At 41.3% G+C, this 20,590-nt stretch overlaps 1 protein-coding gene across 15 annotated transcripts in view; it reads right to left on the bottom strand.

The window, feature by feature from the left end:
* The window catches only part of LOC146990945 (inositol polyphosphate-4-phosphatase type I A-like), a 50,295-nt gene that overhangs the window by 20,051 nt on the left and 9,654 nt on the right, over positions 1–20,590 (bottom strand). For 4 of the 15 annotated variants that reach the window (XM_085802000.1, XM_085802039.1, XM_085802086.1 and 1 more), the window contains exons 3-16: positions 10,667–10,903; positions 9,751–9,795; positions 8,633–8,751; positions 7,608–7,724; positions 7,438–7,517; positions 6,698–6,809; positions 6,330–6,420; positions 4,955–5,102; positions 3,902–4,032; positions 2,620–2,724; positions 2,415–2,523; positions 2,139–2,156; positions 1,293–1,479; positions 246–461 (exon numbers count right to left, since the gene is read on the bottom strand). In XM_085802000.1, coding sequence (XP_085658126.1) covers positions 246–461; positions 1,293–1,479; positions 2,139–2,156; positions 2,415–2,523; positions 2,620–2,724; positions 3,902–4,032; positions 4,955–5,102; positions 6,330–6,420; positions 6,698–6,809; positions 7,438–7,517; positions 7,608–7,724; positions 8,633–8,751; positions 9,751–9,795; positions 10,667–10,772 — 1,584 coding nt within the window. In that variant the 5' untranslated portion in view covers positions 10,773–10,903. Of the gene's footprint in view, positions 1–245; positions 462–1,292; positions 1,480–2,138; positions 2,157–2,414; positions 2,524–2,619; positions 2,725–3,901; positions 4,033–4,954; positions 5,103–6,329; positions 6,421–6,697; positions 6,810–7,437; positions 7,518–7,607; positions 7,725–8,632; positions 8,752–9,750; positions 9,796–10,639; positions 10,947–20,590 lie in introns of those variants that run through there. The other 11 variants (XM_085801992.1, XM_085802009.1, XM_085802078.1 and 8 more) reach the window with 7 other exon arrangements.

Genomic DNA, 20,590 nt, shown 5'->3' with positions numbered 1-20,590 from the left:
AAAAGATGCACAATAGATGATTCACATTAGTCTGCAAATCATAGAGTGCAGCACATTCTGCCTAACAAAGATTTACGTAAGCTCTGCAGATGTCAACTTCATTACATAACCACAAACTGTGTGCAGAGGAAAACACTCAAGGTTTATACAGATCCTGGAATATTTACAATACAAATATAAGAAAAAGCAACACAAGCATCATACTGTAATGCCTCTTTAATCTCGTTTTTGACTGATTAACTCACCCACTCCTCCTCGTGCCAGTCCACGTGCAGCGAGGACCGACTGTTGCGACCGCTCCACTTGGCCAGCAGCGTGTCCTGGTCGTTGCGGAGGACTACCTGCTCCGAGTCGGCGGAGGGAGACGATTTGGAGGCGATGTACTCGGGCCGCGCCGCGTTCAGGGCCTGGATGGCCGAGGCCAGCAGCTTACAGTCGCACACAGTCACCAGCTGACGAGTCTGGAAGGAGAGGAGATGGAAAAACAGGGAGTTTTTATGCTGTTATGCCTTATATATTATATATTATATTAATGTTTTTCAACCTTGGGGTCGAGGCCCCACGTGGGGTCGCCTGGAATTCAAATGGGGTCGCCTGAAATGTCTAGTAATTGATTAAAGGTATAATGTGTAGGAATTACCCCCATCTAGCAGTGCGGTTGCATATCTGAACATATTCTTGATGTTGCATTCACGTGAAATGGGGCAGATGTCAGACAGCCAACAGCTGCATGTAACAGGATAAACAAGCGTCTATGTAAATAAGTGGCATATGTTGTCATGGTGATGTGGTATTGTTTACCTGACCCATGTTTTACCGTCTTTCTCTCGTCGAGTAAAATGACATCTGGTTGGGTCGCCGACGGCCGTCTGCCTGACTGCACCTGAATGCAACACCAGTGCCTCCGTCCTTCCTCACACTACACAGTGGTGACAGTTTTAACAGGCCGAGCCCACAGCTCCGCTGAGTTTCCGTGGTTACCTACGGTCACGCTGCCACTCAACGTAAAAAATGGCGATGCAACATGGCCGCCTCGGTTCGGTGCGTCGCCCACTTATGTATTTGTAACGACTTGTAACAACTCATTCTAAGGTACCAGAAAGCTTTCATTTGTATGCGGGTGTGATTCAACTATAGTGAAATACGTATTTATGAAAGACATATTTGATTTTTGCTAATAAAAAGCCAAATAAGTTAGCTACATACTGGGGCTTTAAAAAAATTAGTGATAAAAATATTCTTTTTAGGAACCACTGTCTTATATAGATTCCTGTTCTATTTGAGTCTCTCACCTTGTCGGCCAGGATGGCGAGCGTCCTCTCCAGCCCGCTGGCCGACCGGTCCTTGGCGGCGCGGGAAAGCCTCTCGGCGTAGTAGCTGACCTGAGTCTTCAGCGTGTTGATGTGGGCGATGATCTCTTTGGCTCGGACGATGTCCTGGGGGATGTAGACGATGGACTGGGAGCTGGAGAGGGCGCTGCTGCGGAGGGTAGGGACACAGAGTCTGAGCGCAGTCGTCGACACTCGGCGGGAAAAATTTGATTTGTTGTGTGTCGGAGCCTCCTTCTAAAGTGAGTATTCTTATTATCACCCAGCCTTTCTGTATCATTCAAATCATTTGTGAATTAAACAGACGAAAACATGTCATCTTCATGCACATGCTCGCTCTCCATGGTCTCCACTGGTTTTAAGGTAAACACAAGACAACATGAAACTCACTACAGTTCACTAAAATGGGCTGAAGCTGAAGCCACTCCCTTTAGAAATTCAGGTATTTAAGGAATGTTAGATTTACAATTCTGAACGTGCTGTTTGTGCTTTTATGATAAAAACACCTGAATTTACAAACGGAGTGGTATTTCTTTAACTTGGTATGTTGTGTTGTTAAATATCTTGGTTTAACACGCAGGTGTGCTCAGCTTAAGACGACATACAGTACATGTAAGTTACTTCCAAACACAAACACTGTTAATACCGATGCATCGTGTGTCACTGTGTCATTCGCCCTGAACCCACTCACCTGTTTGTCCGCAGTGCCCTTTAAAACTCTTGACTAGTACGTGTTTTTGTTTTTTTTGCAGTGTGGAGGCAAACAGTGCACAAATGAATGAAAACGAGCAAAGCAGTGCAACAACTCACCATCCCTCCTCAAATACGCTGATCAAAAAAGTAACAAAAACAAAATTAAGAGGGAGCCACACAACCGAACAAGGTCAAAAATTGAAAAACAATGTAATCAATCATTCACTTCATTTGGATCAAATGAATCACCAATTTGAACTTTTTTGAAACAATATAAGTCAAATATGAATGAATGGAGCAAAGAATAAAATTGAAGACGAGGGGGGAAAAACGTGCAAGGAGTTATTTTCTTTTTCTACATTTTCTTCCGGGTTGTGTCGTCTCTGAACTTACTGTTTCTTCGCCTCCTCGAACTTCTGGATGAGTTTCCTCAGCCCGCTGTTTTTAAAGCCCTGGCAGTGAGCGGCTGGAGCTCCGATTGTCACCACGTCGTACGTGTGCTCTGGAGAAAGAACGGCGGATTTGGATGATTTTCAGCTTTTTTCAGGAGAAATGATCTAAAAAGTGATTTGATGTCCGTGTCCGCCGGGTGTCTCACCGAAGCCCAGCTCGTCCTGCACCCTCATCCTCTGAACGTGGAGGTTGGTCGGCATGAACTCCAGCTTCCTCTCTGCCTTCAGGTTACTGGCTTTGAACGACGGACCTGGTGAGAGGAGGATTGAAAGAAAAGAAAGGAAGAGAAGGAGAGAAAAGGGAATGATGAGCCACTTAAAGGGGAACTATGCAAGTCCGGTGGCTTTTCCGCTGTTTTGCTAACCCTCCTCCCGGCCATGTGCATTGGTTTACAACGAAAAATCAAAACATGGAGCGTTGGATAACGTTACATAATATATACGATGTTAAGACGTGTATATATTTGTGTAGTCTATTGTGTCTATTGTGTTGTCTATTGATGATGATTTATGCTTTTGTATTGTTTATTGATGATTTATTCTGTGTTTTGGTGCTTGATGATTTTAAAGCAGAAGTAAGCGATCCGGTCGTTTGGGCTAATGCTGCGTTCCAGGCAGGCTTTTGAAACCGTAAATTACAGCTTCAAGTCACGACTTACGACTTTGTAGCGTTCCAGGCAACCCGCAACTCGTGTTTCTCCGACCTGTTTTACCTGTGAAAGTCACTATAACGGCCACTCGTAACTTCTGACCCGTGAACTCGTACCAGATCGAACTGGTACGACTTCACAGGTCGGAAAAACACGAGTTACGGGTTGCCTTGAACGCACCATAACTTCCTGTCAGCCGATGGAGTTAGCAGCCCCCGCCCTCGTCATGGATCTATTGGCCCTCGTCCCTACGTCACCACATTCAGGCGCATCCCTTGGCTGCACACACAGAGAGGACTGCCCCTTTATGCCGTTCTCTCTCCTCATTGGATAAAACTTGTAGGATACGAGAAAAGTTTTCTCCTCGGCTCAGAGCAGAGCAGAGTGACTGACAGACCCGTGTTTCGGTCCAAACACTCTATGTAAGTGATTGCTGTCGGAAGATATAACTATTTAAGACTTATATTAACACAAAAATATCACTTACTTCTGCTTTAACTGCTGTAAAGTGTCCTTGAGTGGCGTGAAAGGCGCTTTCTAAATAAAATGTATTATTATTATTATTATAGTTTTAACCGTCATAAACAAAAGATTGCCGACTACAGAGCAAGTTTGTGTCACGGTGCCTCCATTCTCACTCATAACAAGCCAGAAGTCATGTGGTTAACTATCACAATTAGTCCGGAGCTTTTTAATTAAGGTAAAAATGTAGCATCGCCACGGGAGAAATCCTGCTTAGTTCCTCTTTAAAGAATGCAAACCTCTGCAGGACACTAACCTCTGTAGTTATTGAGGTCAGACAGTGTTTCCTGGTACGTGAGTATTATGGTCTGGTACTGAGAGACGATCTGTCGCCGTAGATTCTCCCAGCAGGGCGATAACTCTCCCAGCTCCTCCAGCTCACACACCCTGGAGACGGAGAAGAAATGAGTGCATAAAACAGATTCATGATGATCACATTTTGGTGAATTTTTAATCTGCAGATTAATAAAGAGTAAAAATAATCATAACTTGCTGCCTTTTTTTTCTGAATCTAGCAGCTGCTGCAAGGAAACGTGGATGTGTGCGTGTACAGGGTTCCTACAGCTTAAGCCAAGTTAAATTTAAGACTTTTAAAGACTTTTTTAAAGCCACTTGAAATGAAATTTAAGACCGACTTCATAATAAACACAAATGCAGAAAAAAACCAAACCAAAAAAAAAACACCACATCAATTACATAGGGTTAGGGACAATTTTACCCACTTCCAAGGTAAAGTGACTGCTACATGAACATTGGATTGTGTCTCTTTCCAGCTGTCCTTTCAAAATAAATGCATAAAAAGTCCGGAAAAACACTGACTCGGGAGCTGGTGGCGGTGAGAGATTTAGCGTTGACGGCCGCCACTAACTTCTCTATGTCTGAATATTACCAATTATTTTTAGATTTGAGACTAATTACAATCATAAAATACCACTTACCAAGTGTTAACATTTTTAAGACCTTTGAAATTAAGACATTAAGACATGATTTAAGACATTTTAATGCCAATTAAGGCAAGTTCAAAGTACGTCCAGAGGAAAATGCACATTTGAAACGAAACATTTTATTCTGAAATATATATATATATATATATATATATATATATAATATATATATATTTTTTTACAATTGCATGAAAAATAATTGAAAGAAACAGATTTAGAAACTAAAAGAAAAACATCCTCATCCTGGGTCTATACGCTGGCAGAATGATAATACCGCTTCAAAGTGATGAACCAGGCCTTGTTTTTAGATGAATGAATTCAATGCCTTTTAAGACTTTTTAATGATCCGTAAGAACCCTGGTTACCTGGCTGCGTCCTCCTCCAGCAGCAGTTTGACAAACTGCCTGGGAATGTTGAGCGACAGGACGCTCTCGGCCATCTGCTCCAGCACCCGCAGGTGGTTCCCGTCGGTGGTGGGGAAGCGGTACATCCTGGACATCGTGCCTCCGAATACTGAAAGAGAATTCAATTAGCCCGGATTTGATTGTCAGGGATTAGATCAGACAGAGCGTTTCGTCTTGATTGATCTGAGTTTTATTTTCTCTCTCATCTTCTCTCAGCATGCAAACATAATCGTCCCCCCTCTCAGGCGTCTGGTGTGTTATTTCTGGACCTGCGATCCATCCCTGAGGTAAACAGATACCCCCCGTCCTCCCGCTCCACGGCAACGATCGATATATTTCTACTTGGTAATAAGATTCACGGCTCTGATGCAATCGGAGAGACGGAGAAAACAAAGTTGGCAGCAAAAATGCCAAGTTAATTTTACAATCCTGGAAATCTGAAAAGTCTACTATATTTGAAAGAGCTTTTTTTTTTTTTTTTTTTAAATCTGGCAACCTTCTCTGGATTTACTGTAAAAGGGGGGACACTACAGGTGAATAGGGTAAAAGATATCACCATGAAACTTCCCAAGTTTATCACTTACATTACGTTTTGTCAAATTTTATGTTTAAATATGTAAATGAGGCAATATCTAATGAAATATACGCTAATTTGCATACATTTTCAGAACCGAAATCTGAACAATGGATAAAGCCCCTTTCAAAATTCTTGTTTTATTTTGTTAAACTGTTAGAGTCAGAAGTTTTTACAGAGGGGATTTTAGATATCTCTTTTTATCACTCTGTAAATGAGAAAATACTGTCACCAGCCCTAAAAAATCTAATTTTGCCATGTTTTTAGGAATAAAATGTTGTATAAATCAGGTTTTGAATGATATATCAACAATCCCCTCTGTAAAAACCTTCAGAATATAGACAGGAATAAAACTGGAAGATTTGGTGTCCGTAGGAGCTGCTGAAGTGGAGATTTCGGGTTCAGAGTCTGAGGAAAAACTCAGGACTTGTACTGTAAAACTCCATAGATTGTTAATGTAAATCGTATTTTTACGATTGATTGTGGATACGGAGGAAATGACCATTTTTGGAGCCTATATAATTGTTCAGGAGAGAGAGAGCTTTACAATGATACCTGAAATGACATGGGCACAGCACAGTAGCTGCTAACTTTGGTGAATTTAGGAGAAATCTAGAGACAAAATGAAGTAAAATAACCACCTTAATGTGGATTTTCTACCATTTCTTTTGACTTTTCTGAAAGAATACATGTTAAGGAAGAAAAAATAGCCCAAAATGTCATGATCAGTGCAGGAAAAAACAGTGTTTTTGCCTGTAGTACCTGAACGCAGCAGCGTGTCTTTGCATAGCGAGGCGTACTTGATCCGGACGCCCATCGACTCTGTGAGGCTCTCGTCGACGGGCAGCACCGTCTGCAGGGGCACACACACGTGAGCTGGTGTTACACACACATAGACACACACAGACACACACACACACAACCACCTCCACCTCTCTGTCCACACTCAAACTCTCACCACGCCGACGGAGCTCCTACACAAACCCAAACTCCGCTGAGATAAACCACCTCGCTGCTGTGTGACATTTTTACTGCAACATAAAGCAGGTTAAGGCTCTTATTTTGAAATTACACAGGGAAACACCAGAAACAGACAGGAGGAAACCGGACATTGTCAAAAAGCCTCTTACGCGGCCGTTGATGCTGTCTGGCAGCCGGCCGGCCGCCATCCTCTGATCTGCTCTGTCCTCCATCTGCCACGCCGCTATGGCCACGTTCCCCACCCTCTGGTTCTCCGCCGATCTGTCCATCGAGATAGAAGTTTTTCGTGTTCACGTATTAGCCGCGCAACTTCAAATGCTTCCATTATCATAAGTGTTTGTGTGTGCGTGTTACCCAGGGTTCCTACAGCTTAAGCCAAGTTAAATTTAAGACTTTTTAAGACTTTTTTAAAGCCACTTGAAATGAAATTTAAGACCGACTTCACAATAAACACAAATGCAGAAAAAAGAGGAAAAAAAACACCACATCAATTACATAGGGTTATAGGGACAATTTTACCCACTTTCCTGTGTGATCCAAGGTAAAGTGACTGCTACATGAACATTGGATTGTGTCTCTTTCCAGCTGTCCTTTCAAAATAAATGCATAAGAAGTCCGGAAAAAAAAAAAACACTGCCTCGGGAGCTGGTGGCGGTGAGAAATTTAGCGTTGACGGCTGCCACTAACTTCTCTATGTCGAAATGTTACCAATTATTTTGAGATTTGAGACTAATTACAACCATAAAATACCACTTCCCATGTGTTAACATTTTTAAGACTTTTGAAAAATTGATTTAAGACATTTTAATGCCAATTAAGGCCTTGTTTCTAGATTAATGAATTCAATGCCTTTTAAGACTTTTTAAGGATCCGTAAGAACCCTGGTTACCTGAGCTCCAGCTGTAATCTGTGGCTCCGCTCCTGCAGCAGCTCCTTCACGGGGAAAAGCGCCGAGCCCAACATGTACATCTGGACACACAGAGACACAGTGTTCAGTAGGATGAAGACACGACTGTAAAGCATTTAAATGTGAATCAGCTGATCCGGGGTCAGCCGTACCGTGCCCTGCGAGCGGTCCTTGACGTCGTACACGGCCAGTTTGACCTGCGTCTGCTGGTTGATGTTGGACTCCTGGAAGAAGGCGATGCTGCTGAGGAAGATGGGGTTACTGGTGCCCTGTGGACGGAGGAGGAGGACTGTGTTAGCTTATGGATTTTAACATTAAAGGGATAGTATCATTTTTTTTAAAGTGTGGTTGTATGATCTACAAATAGCCCCTAAGTACTTTAATTGCAGTAGAAGACTCTCTGCACTCCTCCCGTTAGCAACGCCAGCCCATAATAGCCCTGCCCAGAGATTTACAACATACAGTGTTGTGAACAGACCCAAAGAAACGGCCTATTTTCGCGGCCTAAAAGAGGTTTTACCTGAAAAAAAAATATACTGTTCCATTGTTCACTATAATATAATTTTTTCCAGCCCCTCAAAGTGCAGGAAAAACACAGTTTTTATTTGGACCTAACCAACTCACGTATCCCTCCGCCCAGGGTTAGCGCCCGCCGATCAGCAGTTGGTTAGGTCCAAATAAAAACTGTGTTTTTCCTGCACTTTGAAGGGCTGGAAAAAATTATATTATAGCGAACAATGGAACTGTGTATTTTTTTTCAGGTAAAACCTCTTTTAGGCCGCGAAAATAGGCCGTTTCTTTGGGTCTGTTCACAACACTGTATGTTGTAAATCTCTGGGCAGGGCTATTATGGGCTGGCGTTGCTAACGGGAGGAGTGCAGAGAGTCTTCTACTGCAATTAAAGTACTTAGGGGCTATTTGTAGATCATACAACCCCACTTTTAAAAAAAATGCTACTATCCCTTTAATGAGGTCAGAAATGTGTGTTTGAATATTAGTGGAAAAAAAGTGTGTGTGCAGCTCAATTTATCCATATCTCCCTTGTCTTCCGCCTCCTGAGCATCACATTATAGAAGCTAAAGATGCTCTATCTGGCATTGGGACTGTGATGCTAAGACAGAGGAGGGGGGAGGGGGTGAGGGGGGCTGGGAGTGGGAGTGGGAGGAGCCTGACTGACCTCGATGACTTCAGTCTGGGCGTGTTTGGTCCAGAAGGCCTGTGGTGGTGTGGTGCAGCTCACTGCTACAAAGCTGTTGGGTTTTCGATCCATAGCAGGAGTCACCAGGTCTGAGCAGGCTGGATGAGACAACACACACACACACAGTTAGTGGGCTGGACCATTAAAGGGATAGTTCAACATTTTGGCAAACTGGCCCATTGCCATAATCCCTATAGTCATAGCAGTAGGGTTGTTACCTTTAATTGTCGATGCAAGCTGTTTTTAGAACGGCGGAGCAGAGCCGCAAGCTGCTTAGAGCTACGCTACGGAGGCTAATGGGATTTTTTGGTTTCCCTCATCAAACTCATCAAATACACAATCCAACAACTCCAAAACGCTCTGGTGGACAAGTTGTGAGCTGCACATTCACCACGCTATGAGATAATAACACAACGTTACCACACAGAGTTGTTTTAGAGGGAAATTCATGCAAAACCGCTGATGCACGTTGCCTTCAGGGACAGTTTTTCAGCAAGCAGTCTCTGTATTTCCCTCTAAAACAACTCTGTCTGGTAACGTTGTGTTATTATCATAGCGTGGTGAATGCGCAAGTCACAACTTGTCCACCAGAGCGTTGTGGAGTTGTTAGATTGTGTATGTGATGAGTTTGATGAGGGAAACCAAGAAATCCCATGAGCCTAGCGTAGCTCTGAGCAGCTCACGGCTCTGCTCCACCGTTCTAAAAATAGCTTGCACCGACAATTAAAGGTAACAAACCTACTATAGGGATTATGGCAATGGGCCAATTTGCCAAAATGTTGAACTATCCCTTTAAAATAATAGTTAAAAAATCTATAAATAAAAAGAACTTTGAATTTTTCCCTTTGTTTTATTACATTTTTAGGTTGTTTAAAGTTAATGAACTGTCCTTTTACAAAACATATTATGAACAACCTCAAATTTCTTGATAGAAATATTCACACTTGGCTAATTCATCCTGAGGGCCGGATTGGACCCTCAGACGGGCCAGTTTTGGCCCACGGGCCACATGTATGAGACCCCTGTTATAGACTAATTATTGATCAATCTGAAATTCTCTGGATGCCAGCAAGCAGCTACAAGCTCGTGTTACTCACCCACGCTGAACTCCAGCACAGGCTCATCTGGGTCCTGACTATTTCCTGCAAAACAACCAAAAAAACGGCTTCAACATTATGTTTCATAGCACAGGGCCAGGAGCCTCAGAGCGACACGCTGACAGATGAAGAGCGGCTCTCAGCCTGGACACACTCTGACTGACTCCCACACAGGTTTAATACACTGAGCAGAATGTGTGTGTGTGTATATGTGTGTGTGGTGACCGCTGAATGTTATATTTTAATCTTAGTGGCGCTGATAGTAGCTCACGTTACTGGCAAATGCATGTTTTTATTTTTGTGCATCACATGTGAGTAGGGATGTCACAATTACTTGTTTTCACAGTTAATCGCGGTATTAAACGCCACAATTAATTAATCGTAAAGATTCTTAAATACCCTCACTTTCCAAAAAAGATTATTTTGTTAACACAGAGGCAGATGTGCACAAAAGTTAAGGTAAATGTAAGAAATACTGCTCAATTTACCTAACGTAACATGGTGGAAATTTAAATGTTAGCGTCTCATTTGTGAAATAAACTTAAACATTTGGTATAGATGACAATTAATGATTTGAATATTTAAAACACTTCCCCTGGAGGATTAATAATTGGTTACATATGAATAGTAGATATATAGATAAATATTTAGTGTCAAAATTTGTAATGTAATTATATTTTGACTGTGTTTGATTTTACACATTCATATGTTGTGAAATTAATTAGGCTAATGCGTAATAATCGTGATAATCGTAAAACCGTGATTATTTCTCGTACAAAGAAAATCTATAATCGTGACATCCCTACATGTGAGTACCAGAAATAAAAACATGATTATAGATACGGTAGATTCCCTTTTGATCAATCAATAATCAAGAGTCGATCGATACCTTCGGGTGTGTGAACCCCTCCCTCACCTGCGAGGGCCAGGCCGATCATCTCGTTGGACAGCTCGAAGGTGTTGGCGCGGTACACCGACCAGGGCCGCTGCGGCCGCGAGCCGCGCTCTCTGCCCCCCGCCATGCCGGTCCGGGACACACACACACCTCGCGCCGCGCGCAGTCACACACTCCCATGTGATGTGCCCCCTCTTTTTCCCGCGTCGATTCCACAGCTGCTCCGGAGGGAAGGAAAAGAAAAGAAACGTCGGCTCTCTGAGCGGAAGGAGACAAGAGGGAAGAGGTTTCAGTTTTACAGCTATTACACATCGGCTGTCTTTCAATGCAAACTTTATTGTTAACACTTAAAGGTCTGAGCCTGTTTTGGTTGATTTTGAATACTTTTGATTTTACCTTTATATACCACATAGAAAAATATTCACCATACCATGTTTGCAGGGCCGTTGTATAGGGGAGAAAGTGATGATAATTCTAGGGGCCCAGCGCCCAGTGGGGCCCGTAAAAAACCCCAGTAGTCTGATCTTTGTATGACTGATTTATTCTGCGTAAGACCCTGACTAATACTCATAGTACACTGTAAAAACTCAACATCTTTCCAAGAATATTTGTCTTATTTCTTGTCCAAATGTCTCATTTCTAGTCAAAACTAATCTCTTTCCACTTAAAATAAGACTCATTACCTAAAAATTAACTTGTTTTTAGATCATTTTCACTTAAATTCACAATAAATAGAAAAATCTGCCAGTGAAAGTAAGTTTTTTGTGCTTGTAGGAAGAAAAACTTGCTCCACTATCAGATTTTTTCTACTTATTCCAAGTGAAAATATGCTTGAAAGAAGTAAAAAGTGTCTAAAAACAAGCTACTTTTAATGTGATGTGTCTTATTTTAAGTATAATGAGATTTGTTTTGACTAGAAATTACATTTTGACTAGAAATAAGACACATATTCTTGCGAAGATACTTGAGTTTTTGCAGTGAAATGCTGCATTAGCATCAAAACAAAGAAGGCTAAATAAAAAACGATAATACATACATAGTCTAAGAAAAAAAAAGGAAAAGTTAGGGGGAGGGGCCCACTTTAGTATTCTTTAAGGGGGCCCAGAATTCCTAGCAACGGCCCTGCATGTTTGGTATCTTTTTTTTTCAGCACAATTTCACCTACAGCTGCATCTCAATAAATAAGAATATAATGGAAAAGTCCAACAAGTCAAACAGCCCCAACCAAGAATTAAGTGCAAATAGATGGACATACTTTTCAGAAAGCAACATTTCCATGTTAAAAATGTTTTTTAAATTGGTCTTGTGTAATATTCAAATTTGAGATACTGAATTTTTCATTTCTTCATTAAATGTAAGCCATAATCATTACAATTAAAAGAAATTAAATAAATCAAGACATGAAATGTTCCATTCTGTGTGTAATGGATCTATATAGTGTGTTAGTTTCACTTTTTGAGTTGAATTACTGACATAAATAAACTTTTTCATGATATTCTAATTCATTGAGATGCACTTGTATATGATCTGACAATTACTTTTGCACTTTAACCTACTTCATTAACATATTAGGCCCACAAATATTATGGAGAGTAGTTTTTCTGTTTTGTAAAATGACAAAACAATGACGAATATATCGAGAGAGGAAAAAAAAAAAACCTGCCTGCCCATTTCATCCTACTTTTACGCTATAAATATTTTGCAATATCAAATTAACACTATCATATCTCCAATTTTACATAGTCTATCAACATGAAACAAAAACTGGAGGATTAAATAACCTGCATTTCTATGACATAAAGTTGATTTCGATGGCACAGCTTAGACATAGAACAGCTGTGCTATTGTTAAAGAAAGAGGATTCAAAACAAAACTTGGTCAAGAAAAGAACTCGGTGTGGTTTTCACCACACGCAAAGATTTCAGTTCATGATGCTAATGTGCCATGTGAACGCCCCCGACGGCAGAGAGCAGAGAGGAGGAGGAGAACAGAAATAAGGAACAAGATGTAGAAAGTAAAACGAGCACAAGGCTGACTGGAGAGACAGAGAGAGAGAGAGTCAGTGGGCAGCTTCAACACCTCAAAGGTCAAACTGTTGAATACCACAGGAAAATTTCAAGGTCAGGTGTTAACCACAGTTTTCCACCAACACACAACTTTTTAACACTTAATAACTTGTTTTACATTTTATTCCTTTGCTGCTATGGCACTTAAACCTAATCTAATCTAATACAGGATCATTTCAGCCACTTAATGTCCATTATAAAGAAAATATCTGGCTCCATACTGCATGAATGAGATGATAAATGATGAAGAATCTATTAGAGGATTGACAGAGGAGTGGGCGAACGCTCCTCAGTCATGAATTACTGCTTCAGTTCAGTCCATCAGCCTGTGAGGGATCAGAGACAAACAGCCTGTCTATCAGAACATTTCTGATTCCCTGCTGCTCTGTCTCAACAGATATAAGGAAGAGCGACTTAAAGGGATAGTTCAACATTTTGGCAACCCATTGCCATAATCCCTATAGTCATAGCAGTAGGTTCGTTATCTTAAATTGTCGGTGCAAGCTATTTTTAGAACGGCGGAGCAGAGCCACGAGCTACTCAGAGCTACGCTACGGAGGCTAATGGGATTTCTTGGTTTCCCTCATCAAACTTATCACACACACAATCCAACAACTCCACAACGCTCTGGTGGACAAGTTGTGACCTGCACATTCACCACGCTATGAGATAATAACACAACGTTACGAGACAGAGTTGTTTTAGAGGGAAATTCATGCAAAACCGCTGATGCCCGTTGCCTTCAGGGACAGTTTTTCAGCAAGTAGTCTCTGTATTTCCCTCTAAAACAACTCTGTGTGGTAACGTTGTGTTATTATCTCATAGCGTGGTGAATGTGCAGGTCACAACTTGTCCACCAGAGCGTTGTGGAGTTGTTGGATTGTGTATTTGATGAGTTTGATGAGGGAAACCAAGAAATCCCATGAGCCTCCCTCCGTAGTATAGCTCTGAGCAGCTCACGGCTCTGCTCCGCCGTTCTAAAAACAGCTTGCACCGACAATTAAAGGTAACGAACCTACTGCTATGACTATAGGGATTATGGCAATGGGCCAATTTGCCAAAATGTTGAACTACCCCTTTAAAGAGAGCAAGATGGAGCGAGAGGGCAAATATACATGTATGTCCTCTATACATATCCCTATATATACTGTTTATTTATAGACTGGAAAACGAGAGAGGGAGATGCAGCGGCACGTGTCCCAGCATGCGACTGAGCAGCATCTGTCCCCGACTGCTCTCGGCATCAGCTCGTGTGTTTTGTTGTGTGTGTGTGTGTATGTGTGTGTATATTTCCATCCATCTATTTGTATACACACACAAACTTATTGTATAAAGGAAAACCAAAGATCATAAAAAAGCAGAGTGACGCTGGAGTCGGTGCGAGTTTCTAGGAGACGAGTGTTTGTCGAGTGCTCAGTTTCAGTCGACGCCGGTTTTAGAGAGAAAGGGCTCTGTGGTTGTGGTGAAGGACTCAGGTTGTGTTACTGTTGAGCTGGGTTGTGTTTATTATTATTATTATTATTATCATCATACCAGTGTGGTTCGACAACAGCACCACAAACTGCAGCCTCTAAATGTGCCATTCCCTTAAATCAACGAGTTAAACCGACATTATTCTCAGTGTGGTACACCTAATGACCTAATCTGTGTGTGTGTGTGTGTGTGTGTGTGTGTGTGTGTGTGTGTGTGTGTGTGTGTGTGTGTGTGTGTGTGTGGTATGGCTGCTTGCTTCAGGAAGTTGTTCATTTGCATTTGTGCAAGTGTGTGTATGTGTGTGTCATCCCACAAATTTGCATTTGCTGTGCCTTTTCCTGCTCGCTAGAAGAGCAAGTATCACCATATGCTGATGTTGCTAAGAGACCGTAGGTTTCTCATGAGGTCCTCTCTCTGTGCATTTCTTTTTTTTCCCTTTCCTTTCCCTCCTCTTTTCTTTTCTTTTTTACTTTCTTAACATCCATCTGTCTATCATCTGGCTCCTTTTTCTTTTTTGGCTCCTTCTCCTTCTCCGCCCATCCGAACCTCCTGGGATTCGTCTCTCCGAAGGTTTTTCGGGCCCGTCCCACTCTGTCGCCGTCTCTCCTGCTTTCTTTCCGTCGCACTCTGTCCCATTTTCGTTAAAGACCAATTAGCCTATTTGCAGCGAACGCGGCGAGCGCGAGGGACGGCGGCAGGCTGAAATGGAGAAGCACCGTGGTCTAGTTTAGACAATACGCAGATGGAGATCTCTCAAGTCTATTTTTGGTCCGATTGTGCTCTATTTACTGCAGGAAAACTGTGTTTCAGTGACTCAGTTTAGGTCAAAGTTACAGTAAACACAAGTTAGATGAGTTTAATTCTCACTCAGGAGGATAAAACCACATTTTTCTAATATATATAGATGATAGAAATTGTTCTGAATCTGTTACAAATGGGCCCACCTGAGTGATCTGGTTTTAACTGTGGTTCTGGGTTAATAGTTGGTGGCCTACTTCTCCATATGTGGTCCAGCTCGGATCCACTGGCACGCGCTGCTCCAAATGTCCCACTTCGGTCAGCTCAGATACACGTGCCCTACATCTGCCAGGGGCAAACATCTGGAGCGCTACCTGGACTCCTTTCTGGAAGGAGGAGGAGAATCTTTCCGAGCATCCATCACATCCCATAGCATCCGTTACGGCTCATCATCATCATCCAAACTCCTCAATAAACTTCAATACATCCAGAACTCCTGAGACCACATCACCCCCGTCCTCCAAAACCTGCACCGGCTCCACATGACTCTCTCTTGTCATTTCATTCATTTTTCATTCAAAATTTCATTCATTTACCCATCCTCCCCTCCTACATCCTACTTTCTTTTTTTTTTTAGAATTATTGCTGTTATTGGTAACACTTTTTAATACGTACACGCTATTAAGCATTAGTTAAGCATTAATAAATATGGAATTCTTCATTTATAACGCATGAATATGGTTAGTGCTTATCAATGATGAGTAAAACATTTTTAACTGTTTATAAACTACAAACTATTGAGTATTCATGTGTTATAAATGATGAATTCAGTATGAACTAATGCTTAATACTTATTATAAAGTGTTACCCTGTTATTATCACTATTATTATTACTGCTATCTAGTTATTTCTGCTCAACTATAATTATTAATAAGTTATTGTTATTATTTTGACCTAATTACTATTACTATTATTATTATTCATTAATTTCTTTCTTTATTACTGCTATCTAGGGGTGGGAGAGAAAATCGATTCACATAAATATCGCAATATCTTTTTTGATGATTTTTAAATCGATTTTTTTTTCTTTCTTTTAAAATTTTTTAAAATATTGTGCAATGTGCATTTGTTAGCCTTTTTTTTTTTTTTTACATACAGGTTTTGAAAAGGGTTTAAGTTCACTTTATAATGGAGTATGTTAATTTATAGGCTCCTACAGTATTTGTGTGCAGATAAATGTTCAAAATGCTAAAGACTAAAAATCGAGAGAATCGGCAATATCGTAGAATCGCAATTTAAATCGAATCGCCATCCAAAAAATCGTAGAAGAATCGAATCGGGAGAAAAGCATATCGTCCCAGCCCTACTGCTATCACTATTATTGTTATGACCACGATTTATATTATATACTTGAATTACACACGCACACACAAACACCTTGTTGACACTTAGTATATACCGTATGTCCACTATGTTGTTTGTCTTGTATTTCACAATTTAAAATAACAAAAAGAGCACTTAAATAATTTTGTTTTAAAGTTTTCTTATGTTATCCTACCTTTGTTCCATGCAATAGCTCATTTTTTTCAGTTTGTTCTCTGTTCTTATGTAAAGCCACTTTGAGCTTTAATTGCATTTGTCTGGTCTAGTCTCTAGTCTATGCAAAAAAGTATTTTAAATAGTTTGAGGGGAAGCTCATAGTTGACAAAATCTATCATTTAAAGTGTCTTCACTGCAGGAAGTTTCTGAATGCAGAGATCACCACGCCGACAGATGAAACAACCGCCCTGAGTTATAAAAACCCGTCTGCGAGTGTTACAACGACGCCTGCCGCCGCTGCGTTCCCACAACTCAGAGCGAACTCACGAGATCTTAACTTCTGCAAACATCACTCCACTTCCTGCGGCGCCTACAGATTTCATTCCTGACACTCGCTCCAAACAGAGAGCGAAGACTTGGGGGGGCGATAACTAAAGACAGAAAAATGTTGAGCCTGAGCAGCAGGGATAAATATTTGTTGAGCACAGGACACACAGTCTGTCTGTGGGGGAGCGTCAGGTCGTCTCAGTCGCAGTTATTCATTATTAATGTATCAACATGAGCTCCGGCTGCAGAGTTGGAGGCAGAAACAAGACAAGACGAACGCAGCTATCTGAGAAAGCAACTTGTCACACACACACATCATCAGCCTGCAGGGGCTTTGAACTGAGCTGCTGATGAGCACAGACACCAGCAAGTAAACAGAAAAGAATCGTGTATGAAAGAACCCAGGCTGCTGCATGTGTCTTAAAGGAATAGGTAGTTCAGCATTTTGGCAAATTGGCCCATTGCCATAATCCCTATAGTCACAGCAGTACGTTCATTACATTTAATTGTTGGTGCAAGCTGTTTTTAGAACGGTGGAGCAGAGCCGTGAGCTGTTCAGAGCTACGCTACGGAGGCTAATGGGATTTCTTGGTTTCCCTCATCAAACTCATTAAATACACAATCCAACAACTCAAAAACGCTAAAAATAGCTTGCACCGACAATTAGAGGTAACAAACCTACTCCTAAAACTATAGGGGTTATGGCAATGGGCCAATTTGCCAAATTGTTCAACTATCCCTTTAAAATAATAGTTAATAATCTATAAATAAAAAGAACTTTGAATTTTTCCCTTTGTTTTATTACATTTTTAAGATGTTTACAGTTAATGAACTATCCTTTTACAAAACATATTATGAACAACCTCAAATTTCTTGATAGAAAATATTCACACTTGGCAAATTCTTCCTGAGGGCCGGATTGGACCCTCAGCTGGGCCAGTTTTGGCCCACGGGCCCCTGTTATAGACTAAACTCAACTCCAAAACGCTCTGGTGGACAAGTTGTGAGCTGCACATTCGCCACGCTATGAGATAATAACACAACGTTACCACACAGAGTTGTTGTAGAGGTAAATTCGTGCAAAACAGCTGATGCGTGTTGCCTTCAGGGACAGTTTTTCAGCAAGCAGACTCTGTATTTACCTCGAAAACAAATCCCATGAGCCTCCGTAACTCTGAGCAGCTCACGGCTCTGCTCCGCCGTTCTAAAAATAGCTTGCGCCAACAATTAAAGGTAACGAACCTACTGCTATGACTATAGAGATTATGGAAATGGGCCAATTTGCCAAAAATGTTGTTGAATTATCCCTTTCAACATGTTGCATCATGACAAACTTCATTTATTTATCTGGCAAATTCCAGCAGATCAAATCAAATCCTCCAGCTCAGTCGTCACATCCCTCCGCCGTCCTCCGCCGTCCTGTGACCACATATCACAGGTCTGAGTCTGACCCACGTCTGCTCCACTGTCCTTGACTTTGTGTCTTGAATACACAACCTATTTAAAGGGCAGCACCAGCTCCTGAGGCGGGAGAGCTGCCATCGCCGGCTTTTCAAGGCAAATGCAAGGCAAAAAAACGAGCAGACTTGACGTGGACGCATCCCTGCTCTTTGTTCCCAAACCTAGATTGAAATTTCCAGTCTCTGGGCCAGCAGGAGTCACATTTTCCACTCGCAAAGCCAAAGAAACACCAGGCTTTGAGAGGGGATTAAGACTTCCAACTCTCCTTATCAAAAAATGCTTTAAATGGATAACGGCTTCTTGGTTTTATTTTAAGTTTTTGTGTAACATGTTTCAACACTTTACAACAAAGGAGGAACTATGCATTGCATGCTATACCACAAACAGCTGGTTTTCTATAAATACTTTTCTTCTTCAAAGAACACAAATCCCTTTGTGTACGACTACGACCTGCAACGGGCGACAGATTAAACACCGCAAAGACAGTGAGAATCCACCACCTCGCCAAGACCAGTAGGAAGATGTTTAAAAACATACTATATCATGGGTGAAACCAGGAAGTCCCACGGCTCCACAGAGCACGAGAAGCTGCCTTATTAGGGCGCGTGGCATGTTAGTGTATGTTTGTGTAGGTTTGAGAGTCACATGAGTCACACACTCACACACACACACAAACCCTCTCCCCTTATGTATGTTAAACCTGAGCCACAGCTCCTGACACATAGGCCTACTAATCCAAGATTTAGCTTCATTAGCAGCTTTAAAGGACAATTCCACTCTAAAAACTAAAAAAAAAAAACATTTCTAAATGTCTTTTACTGCATCTAAATCTATCAGAGCGTTTTCTAAGAGCGTTCACTTCACTTCACTTCACACTGACAATTTTGGCAACATGCAGAGAGAGAACTATACTATAAGTAGCCAGATGATGGTTAGTGAGAAACGCCGGTCACCTCTCACCACCGACAGCCGCTAACTTGTTGTAAAAACTGCAACAGAGAAACAATTACAGCTCCACTTGTCGACAACTGTGAAGGACAAAAGAGACACTTACAAAGTGGTTATAGTGGCTGAATGTGTGTTTTTCGTTTGTTTGTTTGACTCAAAGCTGCTGACAGACCAGACTGTGTGTGTGTGTGTGTGTGTGTGTTTCATCCTCAGGCACGAAAAGGAAAAAGACAGACTGAGAGAAAGTGCGAGTGGAGGAGAGTGTGGAGCCCAGCTGACCATACATGGTGAAACCCCGATTTCCAGCTTCATCTTTGCCAAGAGGCCGTTCACACACTGGAGTCAAGGCATCACACCACACCACACTTTTTTTTTCTATTCTTGAGTGTGTGTGTTAGTGTGTGTGTGTGCGGGGTCACATCTGTTTTCACCCGGACTGCACGTCTAAATTTGGTCCTTCCCTTTCACTCAACATCCAACAGCAGGAACACAACGGTCCGCCGAGGATGATGGGAGATTGTGTCTGACAGCGAGTAAAGCACAGTCACTAATGATATACTATCAAATGTTAGGATTACTATGAGCAGTCTCAGTGGTAATAAACATGTTTTTCTTTTCTTTTCTTTTCTATTCTATTCTATTCTTTCTCATTTTTACTCCATAAGACTACTCCATTGTATTGTATTGTATTGTATTGTATACTATGATTAACTTGATCAAATGTTAAGATACTATGAGCAGTCTCAGTGGTAATAAACATGTTTTTCTTTTCTTTTCTTTTCTTTTCTATTCTATTCTATTCTATTCTATTCTATTCTTTCTCATTTTTACTCCATAAGACTACTCCATTGTATTGTATTGTATTGTATACTAAGATTAACTTGATCCTCAGGCCTGTATCATTTCTCAACTCTCTGGCTGCCAATAAAAGTTTAAATGACAAAACAATAAACATGTTTAGTGTTTAGACTTGGAAAAATAATGACACAATAAAAGAAATAAAATGAAGTAACTGTGGCTGTTTGTTTGGCTACTGTTTCATGTTATAAAAAGCACAGACTGATGAGTTGACTCTACACTACAGCATTGTAAATGTCTTTCACCTGTGTTGTTTCTATCTATATATATTTGATCCTGACTGAACATCAAAGCTGCTTCTCTTTCAGGAGCAGATATAAAAGTCTGTTTGGATGTCGAGGGGTTGGATTTGTGGTCGGCGTGCAGGACTTTGATCGTTTCTACTTCTTCAGTGAGAACTTTTCATGTTCCTTTAAAGTTAAAGAAAACTTCTACGACCCCGGATTTCTAAACCAACTTTCATATCTAAAATACGAGGCTGCCTGCGATCCGTCCCTGTGTTAGTGTTCACCACGGCGGGTTCGATAAGAGTTAA

Source organism: Trachurus japonicus, chromosome 2, assembly GCF_045865225.1.
Source record: "Trachurus japonicus isolate A0001 chromosome 2, Traja_1.0".
In the NCBI taxonomy this organism is placed as follows: domain Eukaryota; kingdom Metazoa; phylum Chordata; class Actinopteri; order Carangiformes; family Carangidae; genus Trachurus; species Trachurus japonicus.
The sequence above is the reverse complement of the archived record's forward strand: the minus strand, read 5'-3'. Positions and strand labels throughout refer to the sequence as shown.